General features: G+C 49.7%; 10 protein-coding genes across 10 annotated transcripts; 4 read left to right on the top strand and 6 right to left on the bottom strand.

The window, feature by feature from the left end:
- Window positions 1-1,342: 1,342 nt before the first annotated feature.
- AO090113000140 (uncharacterized protein) lies at window positions 1,343-2,801 on the bottom strand (the record flags this gene model as incomplete). Its single annotated transcript, XM_023237835.1, has 6 exons — window positions 1,343-1,412; window positions 1,674-2,346; window positions 2,416-2,512; window positions 2,565-2,583; window positions 2,637-2,661; window positions 2,729-2,801. 6 exons carry the CDS (start codon window positions 2,799-2,801, stop codon window positions 1,343-1,345), a joined length of 957 nt encoding a protein of 318 aa, XP_023092623.1.
- Window positions 2,802-4,488: 1,687 nt separating this feature from the next.
- On the top strand, window positions 4,489-5,595 carry AO090113000141 (fungal specific transcription factor domain-containing protein; the record flags this gene model as incomplete). Its single annotated transcript, XM_023237836.1, has 3 exons — window positions 4,489-4,539; window positions 4,862-5,154; window positions 5,208-5,595. 3 exons carry the CDS (start codon window positions 4,489-4,491, stop codon window positions 5,593-5,595), a joined length of 732 nt encoding a protein of 243 aa, XP_023092624.1.
- Window positions 5,596-5,720: 125 nt separating this feature from the next.
- Window positions 5,721-6,284, top strand: AO090113000142 (uncharacterized protein; the record flags this gene model as incomplete). Its single annotated transcript, XM_023237837.1, has 1 exon — window positions 5,721-6,284. The coding sequence occupies one exon, from the start codon at window positions 5,721-5,723 to the stop codon at window positions 6,282-6,284; it is 564 nt and encodes a 187-aa protein (XP_023092625.1).
- An 853-nt stretch (window positions 6,285-7,137) lies between these two features.
- Window positions 7,138-7,725, bottom strand: AO090113000143 (uncharacterized protein; the record flags this gene model as incomplete). The annotated part of the gene is made up of 1 exon (XM_001824273.3): window positions 7,138-7,725. One exon carries the CDS (start codon window positions 7,723-7,725, stop codon window positions 7,138-7,140), a length of 588 nt encoding a protein of 195 aa, XP_001824325.3.
- A 705-nt stretch (window positions 7,726-8,430) lies between these two features.
- On the top strand, window positions 8,431-10,461 carry AO090113000144 (sulfatase family protein; the record flags this gene model as incomplete). Its single annotated transcript, XM_001824274.1, has 5 exons — window positions 8,431-8,773; window positions 8,827-9,311; window positions 9,375-9,879; window positions 9,939-10,060; window positions 10,120-10,461. 5 exons carry the CDS (start codon window positions 8,431-8,433, stop codon window positions 10,459-10,461), a joined length of 1,797 nt encoding a protein of 598 aa, XP_001824326.1.
- Window positions 10,462-11,161: 700 nt separating this feature from the next.
- Window positions 11,162-11,896, bottom strand: AO090113000145 (uncharacterized protein; the record flags this gene model as incomplete). Its single annotated transcript, XM_001824275.3, has 1 exon — window positions 11,162-11,896. The coding sequence occupies one exon, from the start codon at window positions 11,894-11,896 to the stop codon at window positions 11,162-11,164; it is 735 nt and encodes a 244-aa protein (XP_001824327.3).
- A 1,705-nt stretch (window positions 11,897-13,601) lies between these two features.
- On the bottom strand, window positions 13,602-15,150 carry AO090113000146 (uncharacterized protein; the record flags this gene model as incomplete). Its single annotated transcript, XM_023237838.1, has 4 exons — window positions 13,602-13,691; window positions 13,772-14,451; window positions 14,571-14,656; window positions 14,747-15,150. The coding sequence occupies 4 exons, from the start codon at window positions 15,148-15,150 to the stop codon at window positions 13,602-13,604; spliced, it is 1,260 nt and encodes a 419-aa protein (XP_023092626.1).
- A 341-nt stretch (window positions 15,151-15,491) lies between these two features.
- On the bottom strand, window positions 15,492-17,260 carry AO090113000147 (putative MFS alpha-glucoside transporter; the record flags this gene model as incomplete). The annotated part of the gene is made up of 4 exons (XM_001824277.3): window positions 15,492-15,609; window positions 15,682-15,934; window positions 15,990-17,020; window positions 17,082-17,260. The coding sequence occupies 4 exons, from the start codon at window positions 17,258-17,260 to the stop codon at window positions 15,492-15,494; spliced, it is 1,581 nt and encodes a 526-aa protein (XP_001824329.3).
- Window positions 17,261-18,605: 1,345 nt separating this feature from the next.
- On the bottom strand, window positions 18,606-20,178 carry AO090113000148 (glycoside hydrolase family 1 protein; the record flags this gene model as incomplete). The annotated part of the gene is made up of 2 exons (XM_001824278.3): window positions 18,606-18,739; window positions 18,792-20,178. 2 exons carry the CDS (start codon window positions 20,176-20,178, stop codon window positions 18,606-18,608), a joined length of 1,521 nt encoding a protein of 506 aa, XP_001824330.1.
- A 397-nt stretch (window positions 20,179-20,575) lies between these two features.
- Window positions 20,576-22,411, top strand: AO090113000149 (alpha-L-rhamnosidase; the record flags this gene model as incomplete). The annotated part of the gene is made up of 1 exon (XM_023237839.1): window positions 20,576-22,411. The coding sequence occupies one exon, from the start codon at window positions 20,576-20,578 to the stop codon at window positions 22,409-22,411; it is 1,836 nt and encodes a 611-aa protein (XP_023092627.1).
- Window positions 22,412-22,482: the final 71 nt, after the last annotated feature.

The raw sequence follows: 22,482 nt of genomic DNA on the forward strand, positions 1-22,482 counted from the left end.
GATCCCGCAATCAAGCTGATTCTGTCTTCGGCATTTGTAAAGCTCCACCAGGGTGTATCTACCGACTAGGGACGTGGTCGCTCTTACTGGAACATCACGTTCCATATTAACCAAATTTCAATTGACTCACTCGAGACACATGATGACGAGCTCGTCTACACCTTCAAGTCCAAGCTCGACCTCATGGGCGAAGCCGATACTGAAGATCCAGGCGATCTCCCAAATCCATTCACGTACCCACTTGCAGCAGCATCCTTGCTCAATAAGGTTGTTGTGATCACCCTAGGTGTGCCTAGTCGGAAGCTATGGGAAAGGCAGTCTGGGCTAGTTTGTCAGGCCCTTCACGGCAAGCAGTTTACCCTCTCCGAAGAGGAGGAAGAGTACATCGCTCTCAATCGCAATGCTATCAATAAAGACGCTGAGAAAGAACATAACTGCCTCACTGTCCACGGTTGCCAGATTAAGAGTGTTGCCGTTGGAGAGCGCATTCTTTTGGGAATCTGGCCAAAGAAAGACCGTCCGTTCCGGATTTATAGCGGCTGCACTCTGGTACTCCGTGGTGAGCACTGGTTTGCAAAGGAAAACGCCCATGCCTATCGGATTCCTGGCGAGAAGGGGCTCACCGAAGACTGGATGGCCACTGTCACAGAGAACTCTCCAAAGTGGAGTGCATTAATTGATGCACCCGTACATGCCGTCCTGCTAAATGACGTGCACATCAAGCATGTTGGAGAAGTCAATGAAGATGGGGTCAAGGTTCACCATGTGGCCAACCCAATGGTCCAAATTGAAATGCTGACCACCAGAAAGCTCTCGGAGCACTGGGGTGAGGAGAACTTCGACACAATGTGTCGAGAGTTCGAGGGCCAGGAAGCCACAATCCCTAGCGGAAGCAAAAGAAAGCTTCTAAGTTCCATGTTCCTAGCTTCGACTCCTTGGGTTGCTACCTACGACCCCTGGGACACCTCGCTTTCCAATCTCAACGCCCTTGTGCCGAGAGGCTGGAATCTCAATGAGGCACAGACTCAAGCAGCTACCCAGTTGCTGACACATTCCTTCTCACTGGTGGTGGGACCTCCCGGCACAGGCAAAACACGGACAATTGCCGCAGCCGCCATGTTCGTTACTCAGATCATCCAGCGTAGGTCGGTGGGAAAGGCCAGATTGGCCGTCCTAGTACCGACCCACGCTGCAGGTGCCGCTGTGATGGATCAACTGTCTCCTGCATTCGAAAGGAATAACTATGGCAAAGAAAAGTTAACACACAAGACCAATTGTTATACCGTCTACCCGAAGGTTGGATAAATGCGGGGCATGGTCAGTCTCTTGTACTTTAAACAGATCAGTCAGTTACTGAAGGAGAAATAGTTATGCTATCTATACTACTATAATGCTTATCATACGTTTCATAACTAGAATCTCAGCTCATGGTCTTAATATTAGAACCTTCCTCATCAGTCCCGCAGCAGCATCATTAATCTCGCCCCTTGAATAGAAATAGCCAGTTACTACAGAACAAATAGACATGACTTCTATACTAGGCCCCGGGTCCAGAATTTCCAATCCCTGTATACTCAACGGGAGGCATGCTTTTGCGTGATAGATTCGACCATTTCCTTAGCCCTGGGTTTATTAGCGACCAACATTCTTCTGTTCACTCAGGGTGGACTTACACGTCTCCAAGCGCCACCATGCACACAGTCTGCCAGATTCCGAGACCGATGCGTGGCGTGACTCCGCGGTACAGGCCCCGTATCCCACTTTGCGCATATATGTACCGGAACGTGCTGCCAATACTGAGCTTTGCGGGGCGATTGGGATCGGCCTTTTGGCTCTGCATTTCTACCCGAATCACCTCGATGGGCTGGTTCCAGCTCGCCAGAGCACCTCCAACGCCCGAGGCCAGTATCTTCTCAACAACACCGAGTCGCTCCTCTCGCCCTTTGTTGGTGGCTCTGCGGATCGCATCTTCAACCAGTCGCGAGAAGCCGAACCGAGACCCCCAATTGGTGACCTGCCGAATTGCTACAGCATTGACTCCTTTGTTAATTCCTCGCAATCCCTCCGTCCGAAACATCGTGACAAATGTCTCCAGGGCACCCGGGGGTTTCAGCCCCGCTGCCGCTTGCTTTTGTCGAGTAATTTCCGCTGTCTTCATACAGGTACAGAACCCGACCGTTGCGTATGCCTGGGCCGCACCACCGACCATGCCTCCTGCGATGCCGGACAGAAACTCGGAGGCCCCGACTGTCCGCGAATGATACTCGACTTCGGAGGCCACAAAGAGCAGAACCGCGCCTTTCGTGGACGCTTCAATCCAGGCCCATGGGATTAGGCCTTGGTAATCTACTCAGTTTATCGGCGGGGGTCAGTGGTCTGAACGTACGTGTATCATGATCAGTGTGGGCGGCGTACAACCGGCGATTCCTCCTCGCGACCAGACGCGTCTGAGGGCTGTGATAAATGAATCCGATCGATTGGCTGCCATGGTGGTCTTGATGACCTCCAGTGGCTAGTCCACGTTAGAAATCATCGGGCGGAGGAGGGAGATGACATAGACTGACCTGTCCGAGTGTGGTGACTCTTTAATTAAATCAATACCAAGTCAACAAATTGCAGAACAGGTAAAAACGTACTCGAACATATTCAAGCTAGCACCAACTGAATTGCCCAAACAGTTAGACAACGCGAGAAAAGGCAACCAATATCATGAGGCTGGGTCACTTACGCAAAAGATTACTCGCTCCAACGTCCCTCTTCTTGATTCTGGTATCAGGCGCTGTTTGATGGAGAGGAGACATTTTTGTTAAACCGATGAAGCACCACAGTACGAGTGACAATTGAATAAGGACGAGGCTTTCTCGTTCCTAGGCCATCACTCATATAACCCTATATGTGTGCCTCGTTCATTGAGCGTTAATCCGATACTGCTCAGTCTACTCCCCATTCCGCCGATTTTCGGAGCAGCTGTTATCCCCATCTCTTCCCTCACGTAGAGCTTGCGACGCTGAATGTTTTCGACAAGAAATTAGTGCTACAACTTATATCCACTACGAAATATATTCCCCGACAATCGGATGTTGGTGTTGGCGAGCACTCCAATCACAGTGTCCGGAATTACCGATATATATATATATCAATTTGAACGAAGCGGAGAGTCTCCATAGGGGGTAACCCGACGAGGAATCACTACACTGTATAGCGTCTTAATGGAGGGACTATAATAGGAAGCGTTGACGATCATTGGATGATTCTAAAAAAAAAAAAAAAAAAGAGAAAAAGTCAACAAATGTAATCTCCGCGTGCCAATAGGTCCATGACTCTCACGGACTCTGACCTCTAGAAAACACACCAAAAGGTACGAGGTCGATCCCTACCCATTCCGATCATTAGCGACTAACCCCAGATATATGGCACGTTCTATATCGTCATGAGGCTAGACCTTCAAGTGGCGGACGGCAGACAACCTCTCGGATATAATATCCTGGAGCAACACCCGATTTTACACGGTGAAGATCCAACTGTTCTAACATTCCAGAGGTCAAATTCCACGAGATATCAGGATGGCAAAATGCCAGGCAATGATTCCATCATGACGACAGGCGACCGTAGCCCTGACTCCACGTGATCCACAGGGCTCTGGGCCGGTTTCATTGGCCGGGAAGAGCTTCCACGTGACCGTCGCACTCCCCGATGCGATGGAGTTCCACTGAGTGGCAGCTCCCCATTAAGACCGGAAAAGTCCTCTTTTTTCCTCCTCCCACGTCCCTAGCGCCCCCCCGTTCAATCAGGACGGCCACATCCAATGGCGTCACCGCACTGACGACCCTTATTTCGGGCAATTCCCGCTCTACGGGCTCTACCACGAGACGGAGCTATCAATGAATGATCGGTATCCTCTGCGTTCTTCCGGTCGAGTACTACGAATATTAGTATGCTGAATGATCCCACCGACGGTGCGCTCTCGCGCTTGGGGGCGTCCGGCGTGGAACCATCTTCCGACCAAGTCCAGACCTCTAGCACGGGGAACCCTAAGATCCGGATTCCGCGCTTAGGGACCGCCCCCGTCAGCGCTCACCGCCAACGCACCAGCCGGGCGTGTGCCCCGTGTCATCAGAGGAAGACCAAGTGTGACGGCCAAAAGCCTCAATGCAAACAGTGTCGCCAATTAGGCATCCCCTGTACCTATGTGGGGTCAAAGAGGGAACAACAAAAGTGGGCCCTGGAATCCGTCCAAGCGAAGATCCAGTCCTATGAGTCCCTGTTACAACGAATCATTACAGACAGCAGCGAGGATCCATCCAAGTTCAAGCTGATTGAAGAACTGATAACTGTACGTATGTCCGTGGGTCAGGTATACGGCCAAGTGTTGGACGTGGGGAACTATATTAATACGCGCCCAGCAACATTTTCAAGGCACGCCGACGATACTGGCTCCGCTTCTGGCGCTAGGGTCTTTGGCGGACCGAAGCCCGTCCCCGTCCAAACATGGCTTATCATTGTACCGAATGCTTGCCGCGTGGGCAACTCATGCCCGCAGTGAGACCCAACCACTCGTGCAGAAACCAATCATCCAGATAACCGGAATTCATCATTGGACCTCGCTGGCGAACAATGACACGGCGAGCCATCTATTGTCCCTGTACTTTACGTGGGAGAACCCCACCTGGCAACTGATTGACAAGGAGATGTTCGTCCGCGACCTGGAATGTGGACATGGAAAGTTTTGCTCCGCATTATTGGTTACCGTATTACTCTTTTTTGGCTGTGTACGTGTGGCCATCGACCGGAGTGAAGTGACGACTAACCAGGGGTTCAGAGTCTATCCTACAATTTAGATAAAATCACTGATCGACGACAGGAAAAGCTGCTGACCAAGAATTTATATGCCGAGATACAGCGTCTATGGGAGGTCGAAAAACACCTCAAGAGTCTTCCCACTGCGCAATCCAGTATCCTGATTGGGTTACTCTGTTGCACCTTTGGCCTGGACAGATTTGGCACCCAGTATATCATGCATGGGGCTCAACTATGCCTAAACTTAGGACTCCAGAATGAGTCTCCATCATACTTCTATGGCGGCGCACCGGATGAATATGGACACCTCGCTAGGTCTCATAAGTTAGTTGCCTGGGCGGTGTACGATGTTCAAGGGTGAGAGACCACATATTTTCTTTAAACTGTTTCTTACTAACTCGTCCACACAGCCTTGCATCTCAAGTTTATAGAAAGGTACCAGCCTGGAAAGAGCCTCCGCCCGTGAAATTCTCCCCAATCGAAGCGGCCGGATTAGATGCAGGTGTTGAATGGAGTCCCTATCCGTTCGCGACTCCTATTTCCCAGCCATTCTTCTTCACGGCGGCGTGCTTCAGGTCTGACCTAGTTACTATAGTTCATCAAATTGCCAAGTTTGCCCTTCAGTTTCCCGATGCGGTCATGAACAATGATGATTGGGAGTACGGCCGCCAATTGCACCAAAAGCTGCTGCAGTGGAAGGCCACCCTGCCTCCTGTTCTTCTACTTGAACATAATACCACACCGCACGTAATCTGCTTACAGTTCGCCATCCCCTCCACCGCGTTGCGTCGTCAGTGACTGACGGATATGATAGTGAATATTACTATGCAACCATTGCATCTCTATGCCAGATCTTCTGTGCAAACCTGGGCTCCACGGATGACCAGATTTCGAATCCAAAAGACTTTGATCCATACATAATAATGTCGCAGGCTTTAGATGACATGGGGTCCTTGATTTTGCTATTCAAACGCTGCCACGGATGGAAGTCTCTTCCGGTTGTCATGCTGCACTATTTTTGTGTCGCAGGGGTTCACTCAGTGTCGAAGCTGAATGCTCATGAACCGAAGTGGAGCTATATCCTGGAGGACTGTGTGGTGGGCCTTTGGCACATGAGTCTGGGGTGGGGTCGTTTATGTACAGCCTTCCTCCGGACGATCGAACTGGTTTTGAAGCAGAACAATCCGGACCCGTCCCTCGTGCCTTCCAGGGTCGTCGAGATATTCAGGAAACTAAACGAGGGCGCTTTGTGGACGGTGACAGACATCTCATCCCTAGCGGCCGATTATGTGGTTTACACGGCCACCCAATCGGACTCAAGTTCGAGTCCATCGTCGGCTTACCGGTACCAAGGCTTGCAGGATCTTATCAATGACATGGATAACCTCTCTATCAATCTAAGCTCCGAATCACCGGAGTCCCTCTCATCTGTCAAGGAGCCCTACGATTCCCGCAGTTCCGAAGATCCTGACATTCGAAAGACCTGAGAGACTATTGGCAGTTAATATCCAATGCTACTGACACTATCTGGGACTCTTTCGATACACCGGGGCGGGGGTGCTTCTTTCCCCATCTAAGTTGCCGCCTCGCTTGTTCTGTCACACTGAACACGTGATGTGACGGATGGCATGAGGGAACGGTTTGAAGGGTTCTGTAAAACCAGGGTCAAGCTCCTATCTAGGGAGATTGTTGCAAGCTATAGCTGTCTCTAAGCCTCCACAGTTGCCTGTCTTAACGACACCCCTTGCCATTCCCTACAGGCGAAGACCGTGAATTCTAATACCCGCTTACTATCAGGGAATGACGCGGCGGGAACACGGTGCCGCGTTTCATCATGGCGGACATACACCTGAACAGTATATGAAGTTCGCCCAATTCGCTAAGAATTGGCTCATGCTCCCCACACTATTGGATGGTGTTCTTGATAGCATGCTCATCCTGTTTCGTTCACGTGCATGTGGCTTCCTGCCTTGCCGAAGGTTTGTGAGGTTGTCTGTGCACGGTCAAAATTCTGTCACCTGAAGGAGCTCCTTCGTCTTCGATCCACGGGCCACAGTGCCTTTAGATGGCAATCAGCTCGCCAACCAATCCACTATATCATTATTATGCCTGATTTGAAGTCTTGCTTGGCCTCCTGCTCTCCTTGTATTGCTCTATAAGGATGGCCTTATAGTACACGAAGATCTTATTCAGCGTTAATATCACTTTTAACAGTACTTGTACATACACGATTATACTCAGTACAAGCATATAGACAATAATTGAATCTATACAGCGTTGAACACGCTATATCCCATAAATCCCACCACCCTCACCACCACCAAGTCAATCCCTAGAAGATCATGAACCAGAACGAAACGACCCGCAAAGCGCATCAACGGCTCGTTTCCCTACAGAATGCTTCTCGTCCCGAAATATATCCACATCTTCCTCCCTCACCATCTCCATCTCATTAATATCTCTCCGCCGCCTCCAATTCATCTCCGTATTCGTCACATATCCCTCCCTATACATCCGTCCATAGAACTCCCTCGCCTCCTTCCTCGGTCTCCACCGGAGAATATCATAAGAGCTAGCCCTCGTCATCGCCGCATCACGATCCCGAGTCGTTATGTTCATACCTCCATCGACAACATGTACATTGACAGCACGAGAGCGGAATTCCTCGCCCATCAGGATATTCTCAGTTGGCGTCACGAAGATGGTTATACGTGATGGAGGAATAGGATATGCAAGGAGATAATCCAAGGCGGCCCTGTCTACGCCGGCGACAGGGCCGATCACGAAGTGATGGCCTCGTTCAATGGCGGCGTTGATTTGGGGTATGTAGTGGGTGTGGAAGTAGAAGTTGTTTGGGCCTATGTCTAGAGGACCGGAGATGAATGCTATTTCTGGGGTTGAGGGAGTTGGTGGATCTGGGGATGTCATTTTGTGTATTATTGGGGAATTGGGGTTTGATATGATGCAGTGGGGATGATGGTGGTTTATGTAGGGCAAGGCGGAGTTGGATGGTGTCAGCCTTACGGGGCTGTGCGTTGGAGTGGGGAATCGTGCTTGGCGATTTGTTTATTTTGCCGGACAGTCGTGGCATGGCAAGCTGACTTACTTGTGGCTGGGGTAAGAACCTGACCTATAGGTATCCTACAATAAAGCTTGGATTTGTGTAGGATGCTGGAAAACCAACAAACATTCATCAACTCTGGCTATCGGATCAAGACTATGAATGAAACAAACAATGAGATGGCAATATAGTGTTCGTCAATAATGAGAGCCAGTTTATTGTAAAAAACAGCATGCTGTTCTACATTGTTATTATGTGCTATACAGCATTCAGTGCCTAGCGCTGGTTCACATAAGGTATTGGTCCATGCGTCACCACGTACGAACTATCGATACCCACAACGCCATTGCTAATCGCAAAAAGAAATCACCGATCGACAAGACATGACGGGCAGCATGCGTGTACTAGCATGGGCCTTCGCTTATTCGGCACATATTCCGGTGTTGATGGGATGCTGCCATCGGACGTCGGGATTGCGTGCTTTGAGTCTCGCATTAGATTGATAACAACAAGAATACATAAGCCATTGTCTGTCTCCCGTCTTCTGCGATGCCTACCACCACAGGGCTATCATGAGGATACTGGCTATTAACTTAATTCTGGCAGCGTCTGCGCTGGCCCTGGATCAAGCGCCTCTTCAGCTGCAGGATAGCAGCAGTGGGAATATCCCGGACATCATCCGCAACAATGACACGCACGGGCGTCCGAACATTGTTTTTATCCTAGTAGATGATCAAGACTTGCAGATGGACTCCTTGTCCTACACACCGCATACGAATCACTACATTAGAGACCAGGGAGTCTTCTATAAGAACCACTTCGTCACAACAGCGTTGTGTTGTCCGTCCCGCGTGAGCCTGTGGACCGGAAAACAGGCGCATAATACCAATGTCACGGAGATCTATCCCCCATACGGTATGTTACTTGGACACACCAAAGACAACCCCTACGCTTACACAGTTGTCTAGGAGGATATCCGAAATTCGTCTCAGAAGGCCACAACGAAAACTGGCTGCCATTGTGGCTTCAAGACGCGGGATACAACACCTACTACACTGGCAAGCTCTTTAACGCGCACACCGTGGATAACTACAATTTGCCATTCGCCAAGGGCTTCAATACTTCCGACTTTGTTCTGGACCCATACACTTACCAATATCTCCACCCGGTCTATCAAAGGAATCATGACCCGCCCATTTCCTACTCCGGACAACACACCATCGACGTCCTCAGGAAGAAAGCGCTCGACTTACTGGACGACGCAGTCGCAGAGAGTCACGAAAGACCCTTCTTTCTTACTATCGCACCAATTGCGCCGCATTCTAACTTTGAAATGACCAATGCGAGTGACTACACGACGTTTCGCTTCTCGGCGCCGATCCCGTTGGAACGGCATAAGGATTTGTTCCCCGAGGTCAAGGTGCCGCGGACGGAGCATTTTAACCCTGATCAGGTGTGTATCTCTCCCTACTGTGCTGATACAATAAGCTATCTTGAATAATAATCATGAAACCAGCCCAGCGGAGTCAACTGGATCAGTACCCTCCCCCAGCAAAACCAGAGCAGTATCGACTCCAACGACGAGTTCTATCGCGCCCGTCTACGCGCGCTTCAAGGAGTCGATGAAATTGTCGAACAGATTGTTCAACGTTTAGAAGATGCAGGTGTTCTTGATAACACGTATATTTTCTATACGTCCGACAATGGCTACCACATCGGCCAGCACCGACTACATCCCGGCAAGGAATGTGGGTTTGAAGAGGATATTCGCGTGCCAATGTTCATTCGAGGACCTGGTATCCCGAGTGGTGAGGAGGTTGGCTTTGTGACAACGCATATCGATTTGGCACCTACTATCTTTGAGATAGCTGGGTTGGATCTCAAGGAAGAGTTTGATGGTACTCCCGTACCATTGACGGCAAGGGATGTGGAAGAGGAGAAATTATCGAAGGGTCGACATGAACATGTCAATGTCGAATATTGGGGTAAAGCGGGATTTGAAGGCGAAATGAGCAGAGCGCGTAAGGCGCTTATTCATTGTCATTTGTTTACTAGTTGTTGTGCTGACTTTTGCCTCTAGCTGATGGAGGACCTATAGCCTTCCGGAACAATACCTACAAGGCTCTAAGAGTCTTAGGAGAAGGGTATAATCTCTATTACTCTGTATGGTGTACCAATGAGCATGAACTGTATGACCTAACGGTGAGTATCCTTCATTGAACATCTTTTCTGCGAAGGTCGTACCACTCATTCAATAACAGACCGATCCCTACGAACTCAATAATCTCCATCCTTCTGTTTCTGGAAACATCGAGCAGAAATTACTCGGCTATCCAATTCAAAAGGTCATCTCCCGCTTAGATGCCCTATTGCTTGTTCTGAAATCCTGTAAGGGATTGACCTGTGTCAAACCATGGGAGGTCCTTCACCCCGCTGGTGATGTCCAAACTCTGAGTGATGCTCTGGATGACGTATTTGATGTGTTCTACGATGAGCAGATTAAGGTTGAGTATGGATGGTGCGAGGAGGGTTATATCGTGGAGGCAGAAGGACCGCAGGTTCCTGCGATATACCAGGGGACACGATGGAGTGATTGGTGGTGATATATTCTTTATACTCTTTTTGCAGAGTTGACTAGAACAGGTATATTATCCGGTGGTAGGCATTGGATAGGGAATGTACATATAAAGCCGTGAGCCTATGCCGCTTCAGCTATTAGATGAATTGGAGTGGTTATACAAAAATGAATATACGAGAGATTGACCTATGGATGATACTAAGGACACCCTATAGCAGGAAAAGCCCTTATTAATACAAAACAAGGATACAAAACAGCGTATTGTAACTATTACGTACCTACTTAGACCTACGTAGGCTAGACTAGAATTTATATTGTCACTCTTTAGTGATAGCCGGGCCAAACACCATTTTCTTGTGAATTATGATATATATCCATCCCTCATACAAGCAAATGATATATTGATGTGGATATAAGTTATATTATAGTGAATAGAACAGAACTGCTTGTTACTCTTGTACGGTAGTCCCACTGTTATACGCCGAGAACAAACCTCCCTAGAATGGGGTTACAACCATTCACGCAAGTGGATAAGACCAGGTATAGCCGTTTAGAAGAAAGCACGGGCAGCAAGAGCAATGACACCGGTAAGGAGAGCGCCGTAGTGGAGCTGGTTGTTCGGGGCAGCACCGGTGAAAAGAGGATTAAGGCTAGAGGAACTATATCAATCATTCAATCAGTATAACGTTCACGGAGATTTCAACGCTGCAGGTTCAATCAAGCACTTACGTCAGATTACCCGAGAACTTGCCAGAGGAAGTAGCAACAGGAACAGGGGACATGTAGGTGGAGCTGCCAGACACAACAGTCACGCTGGGGCAGCTTCCAGGGTGAGCTGGGTTGCAGCCACCAGGAATACCAGCGATGCTGCTGAAGCCAGATGGGGTCACGGCGGCGACGGGGGAGAGGTAGGTCGAGCTACCGGACACCACGGTCACGCTGGGGCAGCTTCCGGGGTGAGCGGGGTTGCAGCCACCGGGGATTCCAGTAGGAGTAGGACAGCTGCCGGGATGCGCTGGGTTGCAACCTCCGTGGATCTCGGTTGGCGTAGGGCAGCTACCTGGGTGAGCAGTGTTACATCCACCAGGGATTTGGGTGGACTCAGGGCAGCTGCCAGGATGAGCTGGGTTGCAGCCCAGACCACCGGGGATTTCGGTGGATTCGGGGCAGCTTCCAGGGTGAGCTGGGTTGCAGCCTCCAGGGATCTCGGTAGGAGTAGGGCAGCTGCCGGGATGCGCTGGGTTACATCCACCGGGAATATCAGTTGGGGTAGGGCAGCTGCCAGGGTGAGCAGGATTGCAGCCCAGACCTCCGGGAATCTCAGTGGCAGTCTCGGGACAGCTTCCAGGATGAGCTGGGTTGCAACCACCCGGGATCTCGGTGGGCGCAGGACCTTCCGGTGCTACTGCAGCGTAGGCTCCGGAGAGAAGAAGGACGGCAGATAAACGAGTGAGTTGCATTTTGATGGTCGGAAAAGATTGTAAGTGGAAGCAAGTAAGTTCCCAGCGACGATACGCGACGGAGTCGAAATGAGCGGATGATATGCAAAGGAGTGTCTGAGGTTGGTCAGTGAACTGCTCTCAATGCTAGCCGGCCAAGGGGAGCAATATGCTTATATCATGACTGATAATTTATACCGGAAATGCTCCGAGACATGAATCTTCGAAGAGGTCCCACCGAGATCTATTGCCAGCTATGGAAAGCTATTGCGGTGAAACGCCCGATAACGGAAAGAGAATAGACCCAAAACAACAAGAAATGGAGGAGAGACATGCCAAGACATAATTCCAATACAGGGCGCTGTACTTCGGAGTACCCGATGAAGAGGCACTTTGGAAATGAAGGTCAGAGAAAGAAACGTCTGTTCTGAGACAAGCAGTGTCAACATAGGGTTAGCAACGGGCATCCCTGTTGTGATAGGTGAGCAATGATCTGTGATATGTGGACCGTTTTTACTCAGAAGTGATTTTTCATCAAAAGAGGTAAGGCTAGCTGACAGTCTGTATATCAGTGGGAAGGTATATTATAATCAACACGACTATCAGATGTTGCTTGATTTCGAGGCCAGCAGGCGTTGACGTGACGTGCAGGCCAATCAGTCTGCAATTGTTAGTTCCTACTCCTATATGTGGTATTCAAAAGTAGTAGTCTTTCATGCAGAACTCGGGTATACCATATGTCCACCGCAGGACCATCACTAAAAGATTACTATCTCCGTCGCGGTCAAGAATTCTGAAGTCCTGAATTCGGGCCACAGAGACAGATCTACATGCCTTAGACCCCATTATCCAGTAATGTGGTCTCTTAGCTTCGGGTTTATGCGCAGAAAATTTGATTTCTGGAGCGCTGGCTTGGGGCTAGATCTTGTTCCTCGCTTTTCTCCCGTCGTTACTATGGGCGTGTGGGTCTTATCATGACAATTATAGGGAGTTACTAAAGGACCACTTAATAAACGTAGATGAAAGCTAGCGTCATATATTCCATGCAGTTGTGGACTGTCCCTTCGAGCATGTTACCAACAGCACATTATGTTTTACTTGGACCATTCTCACTGGGATCAAGCCTGAGACATGGCCCATCGGGTAAAGCCATACAAACATATCAACCCTTGGGAAATCTATATCGGGGTACGACTAAGCTCCACAGTGGGTTTGGCTTGCAAATTGTAAGGGGTCGATCAGGAACAATGACCCACTTCCTGGTCTCAGGATGACTGTGGCTTGTCCAGACCGTGGACCTTCCCAAATTCCAAGACTCCGGCCCTATAGCCACTTTTGTGGTGTTTTTTCCGGTGGCACCTTGGGGCTGGCTGACCGTTTTCTTGCTATGAACCGAGTTGATGCTTTCAAGTCCCTTGGAGGCAAAGGAGGGACTCCCATTTAAGTTTTCATAATTTCGGACTTTTGTGAGATTTCAGCCGATCAATGAATGTAGTCAATGTGCTTCACTCCTGGGAAACGAGGGCAATGCTGGTCAGGAACTGGTTGGAGTATTCAAGTTGCTATCGCAATACGGAGTCGTATTTAAAGCAAAACATTTGTCAAAGATCTGAAGGTGGTGATGTTTGAAGGTCTACATCATACTGACTATCTACAAACTTTTGTCTAAATGAATGGAAAGAAACCAATCGACTTTATTTCCTAGATTAAAAGCTAAGGAAGACACTTAATTTCCAGACACATTGGTGGCACGCTCGTGCTCCACGCTGGCGAGAATAAAGGAGGAAGTGCCATGCAAACTGTTGTAGAGGAGGGGCTGATGGACGTAATACTAATGTTGTTCGACCCGTTAGCTGGATAATAATCAGGAGATATCGTGTCACGTAGGAAACATACCTCATAGGTTGCATTCGAGCTCAGACTACAAACCGATACCGTGCCATTATACCCCAGTGTCCCATTCTTGTTGTCGACCACGAAGTCCTGCAAAAGATGGCCATAGCATTTGCTTGCGAGAGATGCGGGTAGCAGAGCTTCCTCTGGGATGCCGTGCAAAAGGCCCAGTCGCGCACCTTTGTAGAGCGCATACGTGAACATCGCTGATCCACTGGACTCGATGTAATTTCCCTCTCTGTTCGGATCCGTCATAACCTGCCACCAGCAACCAGTCTCCGGATCAGCCGCCGCCATGACTGCATTAGAAAGCGCAACAAATCGTTGGTGCACATGGTTCCACTGCTCCTGATTGAGGACACCTTGCTGGCGTGAGATCTCCAGAATATCTACCAAGGCCATCATATACCAGCCCAAAGAGCGAATCCACACAATTGGGCTTCCACCCGTGACCGGATTCGCCCAGACCGCTGTTTTTGATGCGTCATACCCGTGTACCAGTAGGCCGGTGTTGTTCTGATGACAATGGGACCAAAGGAGGTCGAGTTGATAAACAAGATCCTTTCCTACCGCACTACTATTCTCGGCCGCGAACCTGGCCGTGTAGGTAGAATAGAAGGGAATGAGCGAGTACATGCCGTCAAGGTAACTCCAGTTTGGGTATTTGAAATACCAGTACCCCCCTGTACATTGATTAGCCTCTTGAGAATGAACAATGTATAGTGATAAGTCATCACGTATCGTCGCGCTTGACGTGTTGTCTACTCCTTCGCCCTTTCCTACTCTTTGATTATCTACGTACCATATTTGTTCTTGGGTTGAAGGTAGATGGACTGCTGCAATGCATCCAGCGCCGCTTTATAAGTTTCGTTATCCGTTCGCTCATATCTATCTTTTGTGAGCATCAGACGATTTTAGAGAGAAGAGGACTATCTGCCCGAGGCATAATCCTGGCAGGAGTCTATCTAGTGAACTTACTGGTAAAATAGCCCATTGCCATCAGAGAATCGATCAAGAGGATACTGAGTATCCTTGGTGGCATTGAGAAGCCAAGGAGTGACGCTCTGCGTACTCTCTTTGAGGTAGGTATCCCAATCGGCCTGTGCGCATGCGTTTTCCGGAGACCCGTAGTACTCTTTTAGTTGTAAAATTGCGTTTTGAAAAACACCGATCTGAAGAAAGGTTGACGCTTCTGGTGTTGTTCCTGCAGGCAAGACGGCTTGTCCGCGAGAGATGACACTGTCGGCCATCCAGGCTGAGTAAGGACGCGTGTCCGCATTGCAGGACGGCGGTGATGGTACTGCTGCTCCATGGGAAGAGAGCAGCAGTGGTAAGAGTACGGAAGACAATATTGTTGCTTTAAACCTAGCCATGGTAGCCATGGTAGCCAAAACCATTCAACATGTAGTTTAAGTTTACTTGAAGAGGTTGGACGCGAAAATTGGAATCCAGGGGTTAGGGCTGATCTTTGCCGGATTGGGAATCTTATCGGACTCACGATACGACACGTCTGGTCGGAAATAAACAATATGCAGGCATTGGCCCTCGACATTATGCTTAATCCGAAGAAGGCGCGATCTGCTATAACGCCAACGAGCAAGTTGGTACGACAGAAATAGAAATAGAAAGACAATCCAATCTTCGAAACACATATTCCAGTCAATACTGCCAGATCAGCTCTCACACTAAATAAGTATCCCACATATCTGCGACAATGCGACGCTCAGCTATCCCTTTCCCTCCTGATCTGGACAAGACGCTGGGTAGCGGTTTCTGTTTTATGGAATCGCCATGGCTTAATCTTCCTCTCAAATAATTCGTCCAACTCAGCGGCAGAGCGACTAAGTCAAAATATATTTAGCATACCCGGGCTTCTACACAGAGATCACATTTCAAATACACCGAGGACTTACCCAGAAGTCTCTGGAATCAAAAACCACATTCCCAGGGTAAATGGAAAACCGACCCCGGCGTAGAACCAACCTGTTTTCAGGCCCCAGTCCCACTTGTTGACGTTGGTCATGTATGGAACCAGGTTGCTCATCACCACACCTACGACGCATGTTACAGCTGCACCAAATCCAGCTGTGTAGGGTCGAAGTCTCTGGGATGAGATCTCGCCAATATAACCCCAGCCTGTTGCGCCGTTCGCAGCTAGGCCGACATCTATACGAAGAGCTATTAGTGAAAGGTTGTATGGAATAACGCTGTCTGGGCTTACTCCAAAGGCAGGCAAAGAACACAAAAGCATAAGTTGACCCATTGCTCTGGGGGACAACGCCGATGATGCCGATAGCCACACAAGCGAGCCACGACAGCGTGGTGCCGCCACAGGCCAGCCATCGTCTACCCAGGCGGTCGGCTATAGCCACGAGGATCAGAACTGTGGCAATTTGGATTGATGTAGTAATGACTTTGATCTTGAAGGGGTCACTCAGTCCAGCCTGCTGGAAGAAGTACGTCCCAAATGTACCGAACAGGGTCAACCCGATGAGCTGTTGCGTGGTGTTCGTCCACAAAGTGATAACAGTTCGTACTCCATCTGTCCCACGGAATATAGAGTACCACTTCTCTCTTCGCTGCTCAGCTGCTATGGCTCGTTCGTGCTCAACTGCGAGGGACAAGACACTAAGTTGTTGATCCACGTTGAAGCCCGGTACCCCGCGATATAAGCGCAAGAGTTCCTTTCTAGCACGATCAGCTTTGCCAGCATCGATACACCAAGCGGGGGACTCAGGGACGAGAATGTATATCAGGAACATCAAACCAATCTGGGCCCATTGGGTATAAACGGGCGTCAGGTAGTTCATCGGATGGTCCTGGGCCAAATGCTGCAGGGCAACTTGTGCAAAGAAGGAACCAAGTGACCACCAAAAGCTGTAGCACATCAACAGACCACCGCGTATACGATTCGGTGCGACCTCAGCGATGTAAGCTGGCACCGTCGACTGCAGGCACCCGACACCAATCCCAGCAAGTAGTTTGCCGACTAGCCATACTTGCCACGACCTCGCCAGACTTTCTGCCAGCACGCTACACACGAGGATCACCCAGAATGTGTACATCGCCGGCTTCCTACCGTAACTACTTGACAGGAACGGTAGTGAAACCATCCCGACGATTTGACCGCAGGACATAATGGAGCTCCATCCGGCAAGAATCGGGGATGCCAAAGCGGGCTTTCCGTCCTTTCCAATTTCAGTCGCAAACCGCGCGACGAATCCTTGGTTCGCAATAATGCTGGCGTTGATTCTAGTATCAGCTGTTAGTTCACGGGACACATATACCCTCGGGGTTCTCAGCTGTAACTGACCCAACCTGATATCCATCAGTAGCAGCGCTGAAGGCCATAGCGAAGCACACAATTGTGCAAAGTTTGAAGGTTTTGATTGTTTCCCAGATTCCCAGATCCTCGTATCCCGACACAGCTTGGCCTTTTGTTGCAGCATCCAGTGTAGCTTCCAAGGGCTTGACTACCCCCTCGTCTGTCATTTCGACGTGTTCAGCCGAAGGCTTCGACTGTCTATGGTCTCCTCGCATTGTTGTCACGGCACTGATGAAAACAACTCATATGGTAGGAAGAAAGACGATACCAATATGAAGGAGGGAAATGAGCTCTAACTGACCCGTGCCCTTGAGAGCGTAAAGGCATTGCATTGTGGCTTGACCATACCTTCCGGGGTAATCACGAGGAGACCTCCTCCTCCAAGAACCGAGTATAATTCGTTATGATTAGCACCAGGGGCGAGCATAGCCGAGGCTGACAGTCAGCCAAACCCCCTGGAAAGATGGGCAGGTCTGTGTTCCTTTCGCTCGGTCTCATATACCCCGTAAATCGAAGCAACGAAGTCAAATCTTATGCTTGATCAAGTCGTCCAACATTCCAGGGAACAAGTGTTGGTCACACTATCATCGGACCTCGCGGCAACCTACGATATTGCATGACCAGCCGGACCATCATAGCCCGAGAACAGGCAATGGAAAAGTCAAAGCCAATCTGCGGGGTAATCAAATCTGGGGTACAGGGAACTACTAGCGATGTTTTTGCCGGTTCATAAAGACCAAAGAGACTAAATCCAATCCAACTAGCTCGTCTCTTGGTTCGGATAGCCTCAATGGGAAACTGCGCGTTTCTTCGCAATTGCCATAGCGGAGGATTCTGTATGAATGGTCGTGTTTCCGAGTGTTTATATGAGTGACTGGGTATATATCAAACTGCAAATGGTTGGATGAACAATTCAGCCCACACTGGTCGTTCCGCATGCAGTGTGCTATGTGCTATTATATCACCAAACATTGGCTTTCAAACAACAGAAAAGTGCTATACTACTTTGCATATAGTGTGACAGGCCTAGAACCACTTTCCAAGCATCCACATTAAACTGTCTAGCCCGGGTAGTTGGAACAGAGGATATCCAAGCACTAACATAGGACCGGTTGGGCTTCGTAAACCATACCAATTCGGGAAAGAAGCACGATTCGATCTACGGGTATCCCGTATCTTAGCAACCTACATTAAGCCGGGAGAGTCGGAATGGGCAGTCTGAACCATTTATCCAATTCCCATTGGAGAATGTTGCCTGCATCGGGTTTACCAATAGGCGTGGGGGACCCCTAGTCGAGGCTAATTTCTGATATCCTTGCTACTAAAATACGCAATACGCATTGAGAGACCAACTCTGGCTTTTGGCAACGAAAGTCCGAGAAATGTGGAGGTCCGAGATCTATCTTACACTTTGGCTAGGCATTTATCAATTAAGGCAGAGCAGCTTGGACAGTAAAGTTATTGCATAATATTCTCACGGTAGAAGTCTGTTATGGTAGATCCATCAATCCCCTATCTAAGGCTTGTTGCCCTCCGTTTATTGAAACTGTGATGTAAATACTTTGCCGACTGTTTAGGTGTGCGAACCAAGGTTGTGAAATCGACGTGCGTGATTCCATACCGAGGACCATATCCAGCAGACCATTCTGTATCAAGAGACGTTAGAAGGTGTCGTTGGACACAAGGGAATAGACGTACCAAAATTATCCATCAATGACCAGACGTAGTAGCCCTCAACCTTGACCCCATCATCATAAATGGCCCGGGAAATAGCATCTAGATACAACCCGAAGTACCGAATGCGGAACTGGTCGTCTAGGGCCTGCTCCTTCGTCATCTGACTTTCACCTGGACAAGGACATCCATTCTCCGTGACTACGATTGGTCGACGATAGCGATCCCAGACCCAGTTCAGCAACTTGCGGAAGCCCGCCGGTGTCACTCGCAGCCAGGACATGCCAGAAAGAGGCCCCATGGTCTTCCCCTCGCTGTTAGTGGGCCCTTCCTCCACATTACCGGTGCAGTCATCCTCCGCGGGTGGGTCAGGTAGGGCTCGTGCGTATTTTGTCGTGTAATGGTTCATACCATAGAACGAGTTGATTGGGGCAGACCGGCGGAGGAGGTCCAGCTCTTCTGATGTGAACTCAGGCAGACGACTGCCAAGCTGAGCTCGCATGGGCGCTGGATAATCCTTTCCCAGGAAGATGGGGTCACCGAACCAACCAATGTAAAACTCCAAGCGACGCTGGGCAGCCAACCGATGTTCTTCGCTGCCAGCATCCCACGGCTCATAATAGTGGCCATTCAGGACGATCGAAATATCCCCTTTCTGTGTGGGTTGAAAGTCCGTCGCGTAGGCCTGCACAGCAGCTGTATGAGCAAGGATGATGGTGTGACCGACACGCCATGGCTCAGTTCGGGAATCACCACCTGTTGCACTGCTGCGGCCAGGAGCCAGTACCCCACTATGGTGACCAAAAATTGAAATAATGTAGGGCTCATTGAACGTGATCCATCTTTTGACTCGATCACCGAACCGAGAGAAACACAATCGTGCAAAATGTTCGAAATCCGCTCGAAACTCGGTCGTATCTAAGAACGCCCCATAGCGATCGTAGAGCCCTTGCGGTACATCCCAGTGATAGAGTGTCACAACAGGCTCAATATTGTGCTCCAAGAGACAGTCAATGAGATTGTTGTAGAATGCGATTCCTTTCTCGTTGATTGGGTCGCCACGCCCGCCTAAAGGGAGAATTCTGGCCCAGGCGATCGAGAAGCGATACACGTCCACGCCGTATGAGGCCATCAGTACAACATCTTCCGCCATGCGATTGTAGTGGTCACAGGCAATGTCTCCATTTTCCCCGTTCGTGCGAGATGGGTCAAGGTGAGTGAAGGTATCCCAGATGGATTTGCCCTTGCCGTCCTGGAAGGCGCCGCCTTCAACCTGATACGCAGCTGTAGCAGTACCCCAGGTAAAGCTTGGAGGCAGGGGCAACTCTTCTACAGCAGGGAGACGGTCTTTACATGATTGGTCGACATCCTGGAGGATGTCGTCCCCGGCCTTGAACATATTCACGTTCATACTGGTTGCTCGTTCGTAATAAATCAGATGGAATCCAGATATAGCGCACGTCTTCTGAAATGTGCCAGGCGTTTATATACCTGCCACCGTAGCAGGGAAGGGAAAAGAGAAAGATCAGTACCCTTAGCAAAGGGAGTGGAGATCAACCAAGTCACGGAAATAATAATGCTTGTCAAGCAGCCATTGATTGAGCCATCTTCAGCCAAACATAGCGCAACAAAAGGACATGGTGTCCGTGACGGGGTATGATAGTCCCACCTGGCTCGGAGTATTTCGCTCATCGTAAACCCGAGCTGATAAAGGCTCCGTCATGTGCCTCGAAGTTCGAAATTCCAGGTGAGATCTAACAATCTATTTTTCTCTACCCTTTCACCAACAGTTATATCAAGCCGTTAAAATGGCCTTAGTGACTAATGTTCAGTTCGGGCACTACCACCCTCCTAATACTCTCGGAGTCCAGGAGAGGAATCCCCGCATCTCGTGGAGTTTCAAGAATACTCCCAGACATTTTCGACAAGAGGGTTACGCAATTGAGATACTCGACTCTGAGCACACTGTCCTCTCAACTGCTAAACGAACTTCGCAGCAGTCTTACTTAGTCCCATGGCCGTCTGACCAACCCCTAAAATCGCGCCAGAAAATTTCTCTTCGAGTCAAGGTGTGGGATGGAGAGGGTTATATCTCCCCATGGAGTGAAGAGGCCTATCTCGAGACGGGCCTCCTGGAGCGAAGCGATTGGCAGTGTGAGCGTATTGCTGCCCCCTGGGGACTTGAAACCACCGGTCCCGCCCCGGAAGATTTGTACAGAAAAGAATTCTCCCTCACTGGACCTGTCCGCCAATCCCGCCTGTATGTTACTGCGCAGGGTGTTTATGAGGCGGAGATTAATGGTCAGCGAGTGGGTGACTACTTCATGGCTCCTGGCTGGACTACCTACGACGGACGATTGCAATATCAGACCTACGATGTCACATCTATGCTTTCAGCCGATACAAATTGTATCGGGGTTCGCGTCGCAGAGGGCTGGTTTTGTGGCCGTATTGGATTCGAAGGGGGACATCGCAACATTTGGGGCCCTCACACGGCGCTGATGGCCCAACTTGAGGTCACTTACACCGATGGAAGCGTTGATACTATCTCGTCCGACCGCTCATGGGTTGTCACGACGGGACCTATTCGACTGGCCGAAATATACGACGGCGAAAAATATGACGCCACTCGAGAAATCCCCTGTTGGTCATCTCCGGCCATGGCCTTGCCAACTGCCTGGGAGCCAGTCCTCCTTATGGATCCACTGCCCGACTCGGTCGAACTTACTGCTGGGTTTAGTGAGCCTGTCCGGAGGACTGAAGTCATTCAGCCCATCCAGAAGGTTGTTACACCTTCGGGCAAGATAATACTTGATTTTGGTCAGAACTTAGTCGGCTATGTCAGACTTAAGAATATCAAAGGCCCTCGCGGTCACATCGTAAGGTTGTCGCATGCGGAAGTCCTAGAACATAAAGAGCTGGGAGCCAGGCCACTCCGCATCTGCCAGGCGATCGATGAGTATACACTGAAGGGAGACTGTCAAGGAGAGCATTACGAGCCCCGGTTCACGTTCCACGGATTTCGGTACGTGCAGATTGATGGATGGAGAGGGGACTTGGACTTGGAGACATCTGTGGAAGCCGTTGTCTGCCATACAGATATGAAGCAAGTCGGTACATTCTCATGCTCTGAGTCGCTTTTGAATCAGCTTTACAAGAATGTCTGCTGGGGTATGAGAGGCAATTTCCTGTCGGTGCCGACCGACTGCCCTCAACGTGATGAACGGCTTGGTTGGTCTGGGGACCTGGCGTTGTTTGCCCCGACGGCAACCCTAATTTACGACTGCTTCAATATGCTTCGGAACTGGCTAGTTGACGTAGAATATGATCAAAATATTCTAGGAGGGGTTCCGGCGATGGTGACTCCCAATGCCACACTCCCAGATCCAATATGGTGCAGGCGTATACCATGCGCTATTTGGCATGACGTTACTATCCTGGCACCATGGGCTCTTTATGAGGAAACAGGAGACGAGAGTATATTGGTGCAACAGTACGCGAGTATGATGACTTGGCTGAAGCGGTTGCCCCGAAACCAAACTGGTTCGACTCACCTGTGGGATACAACCATTTTCCAACTCGGTGTGCGTATAGTAGTTCGGCGCTTCCAGCTACAAGAATGGCTTGCTGACTATTTACTATAGGATTGGCTGGACCCTGCTGCGCCACCAGACGCCCCATGGAAGGGTGCCACTGATGCAAAATTGGTTGCCAA

The sequence above is a fragment of the Aspergillus oryzae genome, chromosome 5 (genome assembly GCF_000184455.2).
Source record: "Aspergillus oryzae RIB40 DNA, chromosome 5".
NCBI classification, from domain to species: domain Eukaryota; kingdom Fungi; phylum Ascomycota; class Eurotiomycetes; order Eurotiales; family Aspergillaceae; genus Aspergillus; species Aspergillus oryzae.